Source organism: Nipponia nippon, unplaced genomic scaffold (genome assembly GCF_047370975.1).
Source record: "Nipponia nippon isolate SJK-2023a ecotype South Korea unplaced genomic scaffold, ASM4737097v1 scaffold_1, whole genome shotgun sequence".
NCBI lineage: Eukaryota > Metazoa > Chordata > Aves > Pelecaniformes > Threskiornithidae > Nipponia > Nipponia nippon.
The window spans coordinates 109,334,110-109,349,176 of record NW_028262290.1 but is presented as its reverse complement, the minus strand read 5'-3'; the positions used below and the strand labels follow the sequence as shown (position 1 = coordinate 109,349,176).

General features: G+C 43.2%; 1 protein-coding gene across 3 annotated transcripts in view; it reads right to left on the bottom strand.

Moving 5' to 3' along the window:
• EGFR (epidermal growth factor receptor) overlaps positions 1–15,067 on the bottom strand; it is a 162,284-nt gene that overhangs the window by 4,191 nt on the left and 143,026 nt on the right. For 2 of the 3 annotated variants that reach the window (XM_087766472.1, XM_087766487.1), the window contains exons 19-27: positions 13,740–13,838; positions 9,779–9,964; positions 6,272–6,427; positions 5,331–5,406; positions 3,988–4,134; positions 1,308–1,405; positions 685–852; positions 541–588; positions 335–440 (exon numbers count right to left, since the gene is read on the bottom strand). In XM_087766472.1, coding sequence (XP_087622598.1) covers positions 335–440; positions 541–588; positions 685–852; positions 1,308–1,405; positions 3,988–4,134; positions 5,331–5,406; positions 6,272–6,427; positions 9,779–9,964; positions 13,740–13,838 — 1,084 coding nt within the window. The remainder of the gene's footprint in view (positions 1–334; positions 441–540; positions 589–684; positions 853–1,307; positions 1,406–3,987; positions 4,135–5,330; positions 5,407–6,271; positions 6,428–9,778; positions 9,965–13,739; positions 13,839–15,067) is intronic. The other variant, XM_087766477.1, reaches the window with a different exon arrangement.

Sequence of the window (15,067 nt, the reverse complement as noted above, 5' to 3'; positions counted from 1 at the left end):
CAGTTTTTAGAGGATATTTTCTGAAGTGCAGGGGTGGTAGAAAGCTTTAAAAATATAACCACGCATGTGAACTCCCTGGCCAGATAGCACACATGGCAAACACAAGGAGCCTGGCTGGTGAAGGAACTGAAATGAGAAACGGCCAGAAGCAGCCAGAAGAAGTCTAGGAAAAGGATATGTGCACACATTTTTCACTCTCATTTACTGACCAAAACAGGTAGGAAGCATTTGGATTCCTTCCTTTCTACAGAAAAGGAAGGACAACGATTATATTCACAACCAAATGGCTTGTGAATGAGTGGCTGTGGGATGGAAACACGGGAGAGGTACTCACCCGGGGCTGGCAGGAAGCCATCGTCTATGCTGTCCTCCAAGAAAGCGCCCGTTGGGTCTGAGCTATACCTCTGGACAAAGCTGTCTTCCCTCACAGGGTGCCCCTGCTAGGTTTGAAGTAGAAAAAAACAATATTAAAGGGACTGTTTTGTAGAAGTTGATCCACATAGGAGAAGTTGCTCCTTTTCTAAAGGTCATCCCACTTACCCCGTTTCTGTCAATGCAGGTTGTAGCAGAATTGTTGCTAGTAGCACTCTTTTAAAAAGAGAGAGAAAGAAAATACAGACATTATGAGAAGAAGTTCACTCTTAAAATTACTTACAGTGTTTCCACAGAGGAAAAGTTTCATACCAATGAACTCAAGAGAGGAGTGCGGGATGTTGAGGGGCTGTTGAAGAAGCCCTGGTGTGGCACGAGATACTCATCCGCGTCCACTATATCTTCCATGTCCTCCTCCTCCATCAGGGTGCGATAAAACTTGGAGTCTGTCGGGCTGGGCAGGTGCATCCTATCATCTCCCTGTGAGACAAGTTGGTGTGAGAGAGGACTCGCAGACTCCCTTCAAGCCCTCATTATCCCATTCTCTGAGAGACAAGGTAATTTAGCGAGAGGTCCAAGATGTAAAATCTGGACCTGTGTGTTTAACCAAATTTACCTAGAGTTTAGGGGAATTTGGGCCTGCAATCTCTGTCTATGCTGCTGTAAAATATCTGTGATTTGAAGAGGATCAAACTCTCTTCTCTCAGGACTGCAGTATCGGCTGTTACTGGTCCTAGACTGGGACCAGTACTAAGAAAATAGTGACTGGTCTTGAAATTCTGTTTGTGGTTCTAGATGAATGTGTTAAGACCTGGAAAGCAACAGTAAATCTGGCCTTAAATTATCCATATTATATGTTTTCATATGCATTACTAATCATTTTGGGCCTCATATTAAATGCCCATCAGACAACTTCCTACCATTGGGTTTAGTACCTGTATAACGAGATAGCGTGGGGGGTCACGAGCCATTTTCGAGAACTCCGCTATCAGTTCACGAAACTTAGGACGGCTGTCTGCATCGATCATCCAGCCTGAAGGGATGACAGGGGAAGCAAGGCTCAAATTAAATTGTTTTGGTGATCAAACACAGAGCTTAAAATAAAATATAACAAAGAACAGCACTATACACACTGTTCAGGATTTACCCGTAAGCGACCACTGTAAAAGGTTCATTCACCAGCCATTGCTGTGAATTTCAGCATTTAAAATGCACATCTTGGCAGTTTTGGGAAGAATGAAGGAGGTAATAAAACCCCATGTTGGAAAAGCTCCAGGCTGAGCCTGTCTCCTCTCCTGCTTGCCTATCTCCGCTTGGGCAGGCAGGTCCCACCTGAGCAATAATAACACATCAGTCCTGAGGATACCAAATGGGTGGCCAGCCTGGATCAGTACAAATTAGGCTGCTCTGAAAAAGCTCTTGAAGGAGGGGAAAGAAACTAACTTCAGCGGGTGCCTGCAGACATACGGTGATTTGACTATCTAGGCCTCACTGCACAGCTTCGTGAAATCCTGGGAAGCCTAAAGCAGAAGCTACCCTCTGTACCAGATGTCTTCTGAAATTAAAAACATCCTCGCTTGGGGACATTTTGAAAGATTAACTGTATCTATGATGTATTTAATTAGTAAACGGACTTTAACAAAAACAAGTCGTACAGCTTAGTGTGGATCAAATGCTAGAAGAGATTTCGAATATAGATACTGGTCGTTTAACATGTGAGATTACTCAGGAAAACTACACTTTCTGTTACCAACTAACAGATGAGCTGATGCAGAGACTCTTGTGTTTAAAATTAAAAATAATAAAGGTCAAGCTTAGTGTGTCTGGAGGAACTCGTAAGAAATAGCCTATCCATAGTAATGGAGAAATGAAGTGATAATATGCCATCTGAAATCTGCATTAGACAAAACCTCATCATTGCCAGTGATTTTCTATCATGCTAGAAATAGGATCCCCTACTAATTCAAGAAGAAATCCTTTTTGGTTTTAGACAGAGTGGAGCATTTGGGAGTTTGCTGCTGCTGCAGAAGTAGCATCTACTATTTCTGAATTTATCTCTGAGTTGCATATGTTTAAATATTGCTTCTTAAATAAAAAAATAAAAATTGTTGTGCAATAACTTTGAACATTTCAGTTTATACTCTCTGCTTATAAAAGAGATGACTGGGAATCCTGAATTCCTTTAGACAAAATGGCACGGCTTCAGCGGGGTCTGTGCTGTAGCCTGCAAACACGGGGTGATCAGAGCAGTGAAAGATGTGCAACCTAGTCCTGTGGCAGAAGGAAGGCTCAAACCCCAGATCCTCATGCTCTTGCATTTAAATTCAGTGTAATGGTATGAAAGGGGCTGGGGACACTCAACTGGTAGTGTTTTAAAAAGCAACAGGTACCTGATTAGGTGCCTGGAAAAACGCCTGCTTTCTACATCTGGACTGACCCAAAGGAAGGGCAATGGATGGCGCTGCTGAGCTTTGTGAAGGCTCAGCCCCTGAGGACATGCTCTAGTGGAGAGCTTTCCAAGACCTGGGACGTGACTGCTGCAAGTGGAGATGTTGGCAGGGCTGAGGTGTCAGTAGGGTTCAGCATCACCGAGGACGAGTTTCCAGGACACTGCTTTTGGGTCTGGGCACCTCCCAGGCTAGGTGCACACATCTGGATCCGGTTCCTGCTCGCTCTGGTGAGCACAGGATCGGGCTCTCCCTGTGCGGTGCCTGTCCTGACAAAGCAACACTGGGGCACTCCAGGACTCCTCAAAAGTGCTGCACTACAGGGTGTTCAGGATAGTGTGGCTCCTATTTCAGGAACAGGTACATTTTTCTCCAGTGAGAAGGTCTTAAATGCCACCTAGTGGGCTTCTTATCAGCATCCTCGCAGACACTACTGGTAGCAAGCAGGGATGCGGCAGTCATGGTCTGGAGGTGCACGGGAAGCTAGGTAATAATCTGACATTTTAGCAGCTGATATAGATGGAAAAGGGGTTTGGGGTTCCAAAGCCCTTTGATGTTCCCTAACAATGACCAAAAAGTGCTTCAGAGACCCCCAGCTCCTGTGCTACTTTACAGCTACAGCCGTGTGCCGAAAAGGAGCCATCCAAAAATGAGGAAGAAATCGGACGAGGAACTCCAGATCCTCACGCGTGTCTGCCATTGCGGTGGTGCCTGTGCTCACAGCACTCCTTTAGTAAAAGCAGCACGTAATCCATGTGTGTGATTGCAGGGGGAGGCATATTACTGAACTAAGGGGGAGCCTGGAGGAGAAGGCAGCGTTAATTTTATTTTCTAGACATACAAAACCAGAGTATCAGGTAAAGCGGGTGGTGTTATGCTGATTTATACTGCCTGACAATAGCAGTTTAAAATAATTAACAATATCAGCCAGTGGTGTGAACGGTGAAAAAACATTAGTTGGCTGAATTAGCGACTAATGAAACCATATCCCGTGCTCCTAGCTAAAGCTCAAGGTGCAGGAACGCACTCTGGTGTCACCACTCTTTTCATATAACCCTATTTGTGTGCAATCACCAAGAACACAGCATATACAAATGCGACATAACAAAGGCAATTGTGCTACTTATTCGACTTAGGCGAGCACCCACAGCCCCAAATGCAAACTCACATTTGACCATGATCATGTACACATCGATGGTACAGATGGGGGGCTGGGGCAAACGCTCGCCTTTCTCCAAGACAGACGAGATTTCACTGGCAGGGATCCCGTCGTACGGCTTGGACCCAAATGTCATCAGCTCCCAAACTGTCACGCCTGCGGGTGGGAAGAGAAGACCGTGAGAGAGGCTTTGCCGGGAGCCGGGGCGCTTGGCCTGGGCGCAGAGAGGTGGTAAGTGGAGAGGGCTTCCCCAGAGGCACTGCATTGCCAGAGCCCCACCCAGGAAAAGCATTTTCTGCCATGATTTTGAAGACAGACAAATTAATAAACCAGGTTGAAATCATCCTGATTTTCTTTTTGTGTTTTTTTTGGGTATTTTGTTGTTGTTTTTAATCTCAGCTACTATCTCAGTGTTGAACATCCCCCAAACTTCGCAGCCCCGCAGAAAGGAAATGCAGGTTACCGCCTCCTGACTCCAACCCAGCAAGTGGTTTTAAAAATGCAAGTTGTATTTTTGTTTCAAAACAATCTCTTTGGAGACGAGCAAGAGCAGTTTTTGAAAGATGTGTAAACCAGCTGCCTCAGTGTCGTTTGCTGACATACCATGTGCTCTTGCGATGTAGCTGTTGTGATTGTCTGGTAGCTTAGGATACAAAACAAGATTTTGGATGCCAAGATACATAAATGGATTAAAGAGGACCAGAGGCCATGCTTTTTCTAAAAGGACACAGGATCTGACCATCTGCATTAAATATTTTCCAGGAATATAAGACCCCATGGAGTGGAAATTTTGGAATAAGTTGCTTTGAAAAGTTTCCTTTCTGCTCCTCTTTCTTTCAAGCTGCCTTATGAATTATACCAAGTTTAAAATGAATTCTCTAAGGAGGTTATCACTTAGCTTCACTTTTAGCATTGTCCTCTCAATACCAGGACAGCACAAACATTTTAGGCCACAGCAGAGTTACATTGATTGACACTGACCGACAGCGTGGCTGATGGTTTTAAGTCCTCCCTCTAGTTATGTGGCTTTATTGTCAGCCAGTTATATTTCATGTGAAGTCGCTGAAGAAAAGCATCAGCAGAACTTCATCAAATGGAGCACAGTCTTCTACCTGCAGCCACTTTCAGGGGAGGGGTCATCATCTGAAAGCTTATTCTGCAAAACACCTTATACCTCACTAGCATGCAGTTTCATGGGAATTTTACTTTATTGAATAGGTGATTTGGGCCCATTGTTTGTTTAATCTCTCAGTCTTCTCATAATAGGAAGAAAAAAGGTCTGTGCAGAGTGACTAGCAAATCCTGCAATTTTCCAACCCATTTGCCGTAATTATAACTGGTTTTAGACTCACCGTAACTCCAGACATCACTTTGATGAGTGTAAATCCGGTGTAAAATTGACTCCAAGGCCATCCACTTAATAGGAACCTAGGAAAATTCACAAATGAGCCTTAAGAGGCTGACCCAAAATTTATCAGCTATATTTACCACCAGGTGGTGTTTAAACCAATAGTTTGGTTGCAGAAGGGGAAAAAACCCCAACCAACAAACAACACAACTGTTCAAGTGGTAGAGCAGGCAACTTTTGAGTCCCGTATTATTATTTTCATTTATTATATTGAACCTGGGAACTTGTGAAATATTAGGCATATTAGAAATATCGCTTACAAGGTAGTTTTACAATATTTTTAATAGTCAAATTACTAGTTTTTTAACCTTGTCCTATCATAACAGGACACAAATCCAGTCTCAGGCTGTATGACAAAGACTGATCTGTGGCTCATATGGTTTCCATTTATGGCCTCCGCAATATTTGCAAGCAGCTTCTCTTTAATTTCTCAGCAGGACGCATTCCCTCCATCAGCACGTAGTACATACACGAAGGCATGTTGAACCAAGTCTGACAGGTCTTTCTTCTGCTATAAATATACAGCATTGCCTTCTTTTCATAAACTGCACAGTGTTCTTGGTGTTGGCTACACTGATGAATTCAGCCATGCCTTTTTTTTTTTTTTAATGTTTTTTTAATAATCTTCCTTTTTCCCAGACATCCTGGGTGGGAATTTCAAAAGCATTCGCTGCTCTGCTACCTCCACTCCCACTGCAGTCCCACTGGCCTGACGCTGCTTCGGCTGATTTCAGAGGACTCCCACAGGCTTCAAAGGCAGCACGCTGAGACGGCAGCTGAGCACTTTGAAAAACCCACTCTCTTTTTTTATCCTGTGTTTAAGGCTAGTATGCAAGCACAAACACCGACAAATGCGCAGCAGTTCCTTTCTCTGATGCGCTTTACCTTGCCTCCCTCGGCGTGATACTCCTTCTCGTCGGCACCGAGGAGCTTTGCCAGCCCAAAGTCCGTGATTTTCACGTGTTGAGGAGTCTTAACGAGGACGTTCCTGGCAGCAAGGTCACGGTGCACCAGGCGACGCTCCTCCAAATAGTTCATTCCCTGAAATGTGACAGACCACGGGTAGGCATCACACACTTTGGGCTTGGATGCGCAAATGAGTTACCAAACATCAGCTGCTCTGCGGTAACTGTATGCACAGCACCATAAACACGTGGTAACCTATTCCCCCTTCAGAAAAAGGCTTGCTGTTTCTATTTATGTGATGCTTATTGCAGGGTGAAGATGTGTGCTTGCACAGTTACAAGTAGAAGTAACTATTACCTTCCAGGAACCTTTTTGTGGGTCCATGTGCCAGTGGAGTCATGGAGAAAAAAAGGACAGCATCAGGTATAGCAGGGGATGTGATTTCTTTGGGATTTAGTTCAAGAAATATAAAACTGGGATAGGACTTGCAAATAAGGGGGCAAACCCTTCTTTCAGCTGCATTTGTGTAACCCCAGTGACTTCAGGAGAGCACAGTGCAGAATTTAACTACCACCTTCCATGTACACACAGGCCAACCCTACAGAGAGCATGTAGATACTAATGGCCTGGGAGGAGAGTCCAAGCAAAAATAAATTAATCATTCAGAGTTGCTGATTCTGCATCTCGTTACAGTGTACTCTGCCTTCTCCCTGCTAACAATGACAGAACCCACCGCAAAGGTGAGAAAAGGAAATAAAATAAAAAAATTCATTTTATGGCTGAGCTCAGAGTTGCATCTATTTTCAAGTCCTCTTTGAAAAGGCAAGTTATTCCAGTTTCACTGCCTCCCATGATTAGACTGCGTTCGCCATAGCATACGTGCTTTTTTTGGTACAACTGCCTCTCGTGGAAGAATACAACTAATTGTGCTGGTTTGACTTTTAAGGTACGAATCTAACAGCTGCATTTCTGACCACAGAGATTATTCCCCTCTCCCTCAACTCCAATCTCTTGGTGTATGGAATCAAAAAGTTCATGATTTCCAAGTTTCCTGCAAGATCCTTTCTCAAAACCACAATTATTCCCAGTCGATAGGTTTCTGCTGGCAGCAGCTTATGCGCTTGTATTTTTATGAAGAGAGAATTAACAAAAAAGTACTTCTAACCTACAAAGTTAACACCAAAATGATCATGTTGATGTGATGACAGAGCACTGGAGGGAATAATTCCCTTTCAGCCTCCACCCTCTTCCTAAGCCCACTGCTAACCTGGACCACCATCGAATCCTCCACCCGAGTCCCTCGGCAGGACTTCACCCATGCAGTGCTAATGTTGCCAAAACAAACCACCCAAACAAACTGGCGCAATGCCACGACGAGCGTGCATTTAATTACACAAATAGATCTTTAGCGAGCAGAGCTCTTGAAACAAAAAATCTTGAGCTGCCGAAAGAAAGCAGACTATCTTAAAAAAAATAATAATCACATAATCTAGCCCCAGTAGGACAAAAAATTTCCTGCTAAATATGTTTTGCTGCAGGGACTTCTTAAGACTCAAAGCTGTTGAAAAGCAGAATATCAGTTTCACGCTAGGCTGTTTAAGACGCTTGTGCACGTGCATAACCGTACACCAAAGACGTTGAACTGCTCGTCTAGAAAGTTCAGCAGATCTATAATTGTGTGCAGGCCTGGGATTTAAGCCATTTTTCATTATTAAGTGTGAGAACAATGTGTTCAAAGAGTTTCTTCACAGTGTTTCTGCATGTGGAATATCTATGCTCTGTCATAACACCTTGTCTGAAAGACAGGACTCCATACCTCAGAGAAAGATAATGTTTATAGATGCAAAGAAAACTTAATTCAAAGCTGTGACAACAGAAACAAAAATAAGCTTCCCAGGGAACTTGCCTCCTGCTCGTTAGTTACCAGACATAAATATATTTCTTTCCATTTTCTTCCTTCTCAAAAAGTACATTTTTAAAGAGTCAGAGAATGTCCAAAAATCTGACATGAGTTTATCAGAGTAGTAACACCATACACATCGGTGGGAAAAAAGCTGTACGCATGATTTACGAGCACTTTGAGGAGAACTTCAGTGAGGAGCAGCACAAAGGACTACGTTGAAGGTTAGGCATTGCTGGAGAGGGTAGAGGTTGCTATGGGCAAATGTTGAACCGACATGAAAAAAATCAAACAGAGGCTAACAATTGTGAATGGCAACCTTTCGGGCAAGTGATGCCCCAAGGATCAATTTGGGGACTGATTTTGCCACCTTAAAATTAACAAGGAGGAGGAGGAGGAGGAGGGAAATGTGGCCTCCAGCTTGTCCTCCAAAGGGACTGAAACCAGGACAGAGCAGTAATTGATTTTAAACAAGAGAGCAAGAGAGTCAGAAAAAGGCAGTTCACATCCCGAGTGGATGCATAAATTAAAATTCACTTGCTGTGAAGCGCACTGTAAAAAAGTACACACACTGAGATGAAAAACATGCTCTGTATACTTTTGGTGGATACATTTCTGAGGTCCTCAGCATGTTTCCTGAAAGCAAACCACAGCCGGGCGAGCCGGGGATGTATACAAGGTCTCGAGGGACCGATAAGGCTGTAAGTGTGTGGTTAGCTTGCAGACTGTCATTCCTGAAATAAGCAGCATTAAAGCAGCCGGGCTTTGTGGATACTGCCATCTCATATGACAAATCTCTAACAAACTGCAGGTACTTTTTTGCTGCTTTTGCTCCATTCTTCCACACTTGCGAATGGCTAACCACCTTCCAAACACAGCATATTGCTGCTAAGGGCTAGAGGCTGTACTTCAGTCTCCTTTGCTGCTCTTCTCTTTGGCAAACAGTGCCAGGTGTGATAATGAGTCTTTTGTTTGGCACTATGGCCACTGCAATTAGATTACAGGCACCAACCCAGTGCATATGAATTACAGAACAGCCCTGGGGTGCCTGAACATCTTTTGGTCACAGCCAGCCTGCGCTAGAACGGAGCTGGTATTTATTAATCAGCAGTTTCAATCCCCCGGCCTCAGAGATTTCAGCCTCAAATTCTCTGAGGCACACAAGAAGGTGTATTCAACAACATCACTGTTTGCCCCATGGCACAGCCCAAAGAAATCCACACTGATGGAAGCAGCACTTTGGTATGGCAATCACCAAATTCTACTCCCGTCCCTGCCGCAGCTTCATCGTGTCACTTTATGGTTTCATTACAGGGTTTTTGGTTCGGACATAAATGCCTTGGTGACAACATTACACTGTCCAGGAACATTTTGAAGAATAGTTAAGGTTTGCACAGAAGCTTGAAAATGGTAAATTGTTTAAGACAAAGTAACCGCTTGCTGTCACATATAAGGTATCTAGGAACCACGTGATGAAATATAGAGACTTACAGAGACAAGTAAGTAAATAAATACATTATGCGCTGTCAGATCTCCTTGTTAGAGTCTGAGTTTTAGCTGATCTGGTGGCGTGCTGGTCCGCTTACCTTTGCAATCTGCACACACCAGTTGAGAAGGTACTGGGAGCCGATGTTGTCCTTGTGCTCTCTGATGTAATCAAGGAGGCAGCCGTAAGGCATCAGCTGCGTGATGAGCTGAACAGTAGAAGTGAGGCAGATTCCCAACAAGCGGCACACATGAGGATTGTCAACACTAGCCATCACGTAAGCCTCCTGAGAAGAAAGGAAAAAAAGCAATGTGAAACACTCCCTTTGGCAGGACAGAAATATTTGGAGGCAGTAAAAAATAAGTTGGCCGTTCAAGAGGTTGCTTAAAAACTATATGCAAACTCTGTGCCCCGTATCACATACAAAATACTTGTATTTCCCTCTCTGTGGACCAAGTTTTTTCTACTCGGTGAAAGGTCCAGATTTTGAACCCTGAATCATCACTGAGATGCCGCAGAAGAGCCAGTCTCCCGCTACTGGTACACCAAGCAAACAAAGGACATAAAATCCTGAGGACAACATTTACGGACCTAGGAGGAATTAATAAATTGAACATCAACTGGAAGCTGATGGGATTTCATCATTTTGAGCACCTAATTGCAGGGGCAACACATCTTGTGAACATGTGTCATATGGCTTTTTTTCCTCCACAAATCTTTTCACGAAACTGACTGGAAATCAGTACTTTTGAGACCTCTGTCCCTTTGTCAGGGTTAGTACTAACCCAGAAAGTCAGAAGTTGTCATCTAGGATCGGACTGTTTGACTAAGAGACAAGGCTTCTTTGACCATGTTGTTCTTCAGTCCATGTCAAACCTAACAGGTTAATAATAAGTTCACCTCTTTAGAAATCTGAATACATGTCTGTCTTTAAGCAATACTGGTGCAAATATTGTCCCCAATTGAAAAAGCTGTCTTAGACCCATATAGCAATGCATATGATGCCAGGAAGGTACTTATAATGTGGGAGCCTAAGCATAATAAACCCTCTGGAATTTTGGGTTTGAGTTTCATAAACATGTGAAAAAATCTTCTTTCAAGCCTGGGTTCACCCTATGTAGCTGTAGGTACCTATCTAAGGTACCCAAGGTACCTCCTCTTCCTTTGCTCTTCTGTAGGAAGGGAGAAGCCCCTTCAGAGGCTGGTGCAGCACACTCCAGACACACTGAATATACCCTTTAACATGGCCATAGGGTAAAAACGCCTGACTTCACGGTTTTTGCATGCAAAAACTACTTACAGATTTAAATTTTATTATATTTATACTGACATCCACTGTCAAGTGCAAGCTCAAAGAATGGATTCTAATAGGGGGGAAAAATTAGAGCTGAAGTTATGGTTTTTTAAATTAACTTTGTGTCTGATTTATGGTGTTTCACTTCTAGACATTTTTAAAGCTATTTGATGGAAAACCAACACAATGGGAAATAAATGGGAATTTTTCCATGCAGTGAGCTTTTAGGTCAGCATCTTAACTCAGCATCTGGAGTCACACCAACTAATCAGCCCTTGGCAATTCAACATTAGGCTAGCAGCCCCCCAAAGCCTAAAATAATAGTCAGGCCACTATTGCGGCAGGGAAAGGAGCAAATCTACACTTTCTAAGAGCTTAAGAAATGAAATACCATAGCACTCTACTCATCATCTAACAAGCTTTCCACAGATGTCACATAGCTATGTAGCTTGTAAGAACTATTATTAAACAAAGTTATTAAAGCAATGACGTTCAAGAAATAAGCAACCCCAATTCTTAAGCAATAGTTTCTGGCCTTGGTATTGTTGTTTGACATGCCAGCCTAAGCAAAACATGATGTAATGCAGTTTTCTTCTGAAGTGCTAATTCTGCATTTGGAGAATGCAACATTCTTGTTTTGGAGCCTCTGGGATTAAAGTGGTCTGCAGGCAGCCAGGTTAAAGATCATCTCCGGCAGAACTGGGGAAGGGCTCCTCAACCTATTGCAGGGTGTGAGCAGGGCATTGAAAAACAACCCTCTGTCAAGGCTAACACTGATTCTGTGGGCTAGCCCAAGAAAAGATAAAGCACAATGTGCTTATTCAGTTACGTAGGTATTTGTGGCAGTGTATTTTAAAGAACCTCGTGAATCCACTATACAACGCTCAGATGTAAGTAGAGGCCGAAACACGCTAAATCTCCCTAGGCTTCCAAATCAAGCCATCGTACCGATGAAGGGCATCTGTTCCTTGCCTTGCTTCCTGTTGGGATTCATATCCATATTGTATTCATTTCAGCTGGGGGGGCGCAGAATCTGCAGAGTCGGAGCTGTTCTCACTGCCCATCTGCTGCGCAGCCTGCGCAGGGCTGACCTGGGGGCTGAGAACGGGGATGCTGAAAGAGCAGGGTGGGCGTACGGGCCACACAGCTTTCGGAGAGCGTCCAAGCGTTGACGCTGCCTATTACATTTGATACTGCAAAGTAAAATAGGCCACTGCCTCCTCACAGGGAGCAGAAGGGAGCTATTGTGCAGTCGTGGGTCCCTCTAAGTAGCCCAAGACATTAAAGTGGGCCTTTGTTTCAACTGTTTATCTTGGAAATCTCTGCAGTACGCTCTGACCTGCTCCAAGTATGCCTGGTATTCAACAGCAATCTTCTGAATTAGCCCTACCTTAATAAAGCCAGCGAGAGCTCGCCTGGATTATACGAGCTAAAGCTGCTGCGCTTGTTCTATACCTAGCATGTTTCTGTAAGACAAATCATCTTTAATTGGACATTATTATCTCTGAGGCTTCAGTGACCTTGAAAAGTTGATTGTGTGGCAAAAATCTGTTTTGGGAGGAGCTTTTGGAGTCATCCCTCTGACTTCTTTCACTGGTTTTGTATTTTTTTTAAATTTTCCTCTGAAAAACGAACACGACTGAAAAAAGCAAGAGCTTTTTGTTAAGCGTCCTAATTCAATGGAAAAGAAAAGATAATGTGGGGATATGATACAGAAACTTCTTTGAAAAGAGAAAGTACTTTGATACCACCAAAAAGTGCACAGTCCCTGCACCTACTGCTCCATTGTGTGACTATCTGGATCTGCTAAAGGCAGGATGCAGTACTGTAGGCTTATTCATTAACCCTTCCTTCAGTACATGGGAATTTAATGCAGTTAAGTTCAAAGCATCCTTTACAAAAACTGTGTTATGCTTCTTATCACTGTGAAGAGGGAAACGAGGGGCAGAGCTCAGGGCAGGCAGCTGAGCAGTATATTTGCCAGCTCCTCAATGCGGGGAACGCCAGCGAAGGGAGGGACCGCAGCCTGCCCGCAGGCAGGCTAGGGGCAGGGACGAGGGCCACAGGAGTCAGGGACCTGAGGGAGGGCTGATACTGGCTTGGAGTCTAACTAAACTAAAATCAGGATGGATACTGCTTCGTGTATGGATTCGGAGATGGACCACCTATTCTTTGTGCATCTGTCACAGTCCCATAGCCTTTTTCCCTGTTTTCTGAAGCGATGAGCTATTTCCAACCGAGAGAATAAAATTCCATTGCCTCTTTCGGGAAGCAAGATAATTTCTTGGTGTTCACGGCAGAGAAATTGGACACCTGGGATATTTTTTCTTTTGGATTTATAGTTAATTTAATCCTATGTAACCAAGCAACTAGCTTATGACAATCTGCAATGTCAGGACTCAAAAAATCATTAGATGTGTTGTTATTGGTTTTAGTTCTACTGCCATAATGGCAATGAATGACACAGTTTAAGGCCTGAAACATCAGAATAAAGAAAACAGAATTAGCTGTAAATATATGGTCCTGACCTCTCCCTAGGTGCTACCCCACAAGTATAACATCAGTATTTGGACTGCAAGTAAGGGGTTCATAGGAGACACAAAAGCACATCACAGACTGGGCTGCAAAGCCCAGTACTTCTAGATGGAGAATGCAGTTTGCAGTGCAAAATATTTCTTCCCACCCAAAATCCTGAAATCCCTTTAGTTGTTACAGAGGAAAATCCACAGACCACTGACAACTTGACAAAACAAACATGAAAACTTACATCAAGTATTTCCTTGTTGGCTTTTGGTGATGTAGCCTCTCTCAACTCTTTAATAGCGACAGGAATTTTAACCTTCTCCCCTTCTGGGATCCAAAGTCCCTACCAAAAAGAAGTACAAAGGGTTACTCAGTCTCATATCTAACAGGTTAATTCTCACAATTACATATACATTTTACATCTTCTGAGTAGACTTAAATATTCTGAGCAATGGGAAGACATGGCAGACAACAAAAACATGCAAAAAATGTGTCTTGTGGGCGTTAACAAAATCCTGTTAATGGAGTGAGTGGTATTTCTCTTTCAGCCATGTCTACTGTATTTTTTTAAAAAAACATGGTTATTACTATCTCTGTATAAATAGCCCAAGAGATGCATAAAGAGCAACTTTTGCGGATGGAAATCTAATTACTTAGTGCATCACAGCAACTGCATGTGCAAAACCTTTCCACTTCCAATTTATAAATCATGGGATGAAAAGTATTGGCATTTTCTCTTGAAAACAAGCTGGCATCTATACTGTACAAATAATCCAGTCCTAAACGTATGCAGTGGTAGGTAGGTTTGTGTCCAGCTGGTTCGGTGCTCTACATCTATAGTGTCAGGAGGCCATTTAGGCGGCAGGGGAACAGTGTGACACTGCGAGGACACTCTGCTGAAGTACCCAGCAACGTAGGTGCACGTTTGCAGAGGTCAATGGCATTTGTGCATCTGAAGTTCCTAGCCATAGCTGGAAGCCTGCTTCAGAATACAGAGCTTTATAAAGAGATATATGAATCTACAGTTTATATTTCAGTACTACCAGCAAAGCCTAAAACACATATCCTGAATAAAAGGAGGAGCACAGAAAAGTGGAACTTGGTGAAGAAGAAACACAGAGGATAAACAAACACCGAGAGAAAAAATACCTTGTGGACCTACACATCTGAGTCAGTTCTAATGAAAGAGTGATTGACAATTATAAAAACAAGACCCCAGACCACACAGAAAAATGGCTTAGCACTGAGCTAACCAAAGTACATTTCTTTTTTTTCCTAATATTCACAACAGGGTGTATTTGGCTGTGGTAGTTTTTAAGTTGAGATTTTTGTCCTCCAGGTTCAGCAGAATTGCTTTGGCAACATTTTATGTAAAACTTCCCACGTTACCTGATTCATAACTCAACTAATGACGATTGAGTCATCTCTCTACCATTCAATATATACATGCTATAAAATCTAGTTTATAAAAAATATCTACACAATGATCACAGCTCCCAGTTCATGCTTTGTTTGGGTGGCTTCTGCATGAGGGAGCAAGATGAAAAGGGAAAGAGAAACACGGTGATCTTA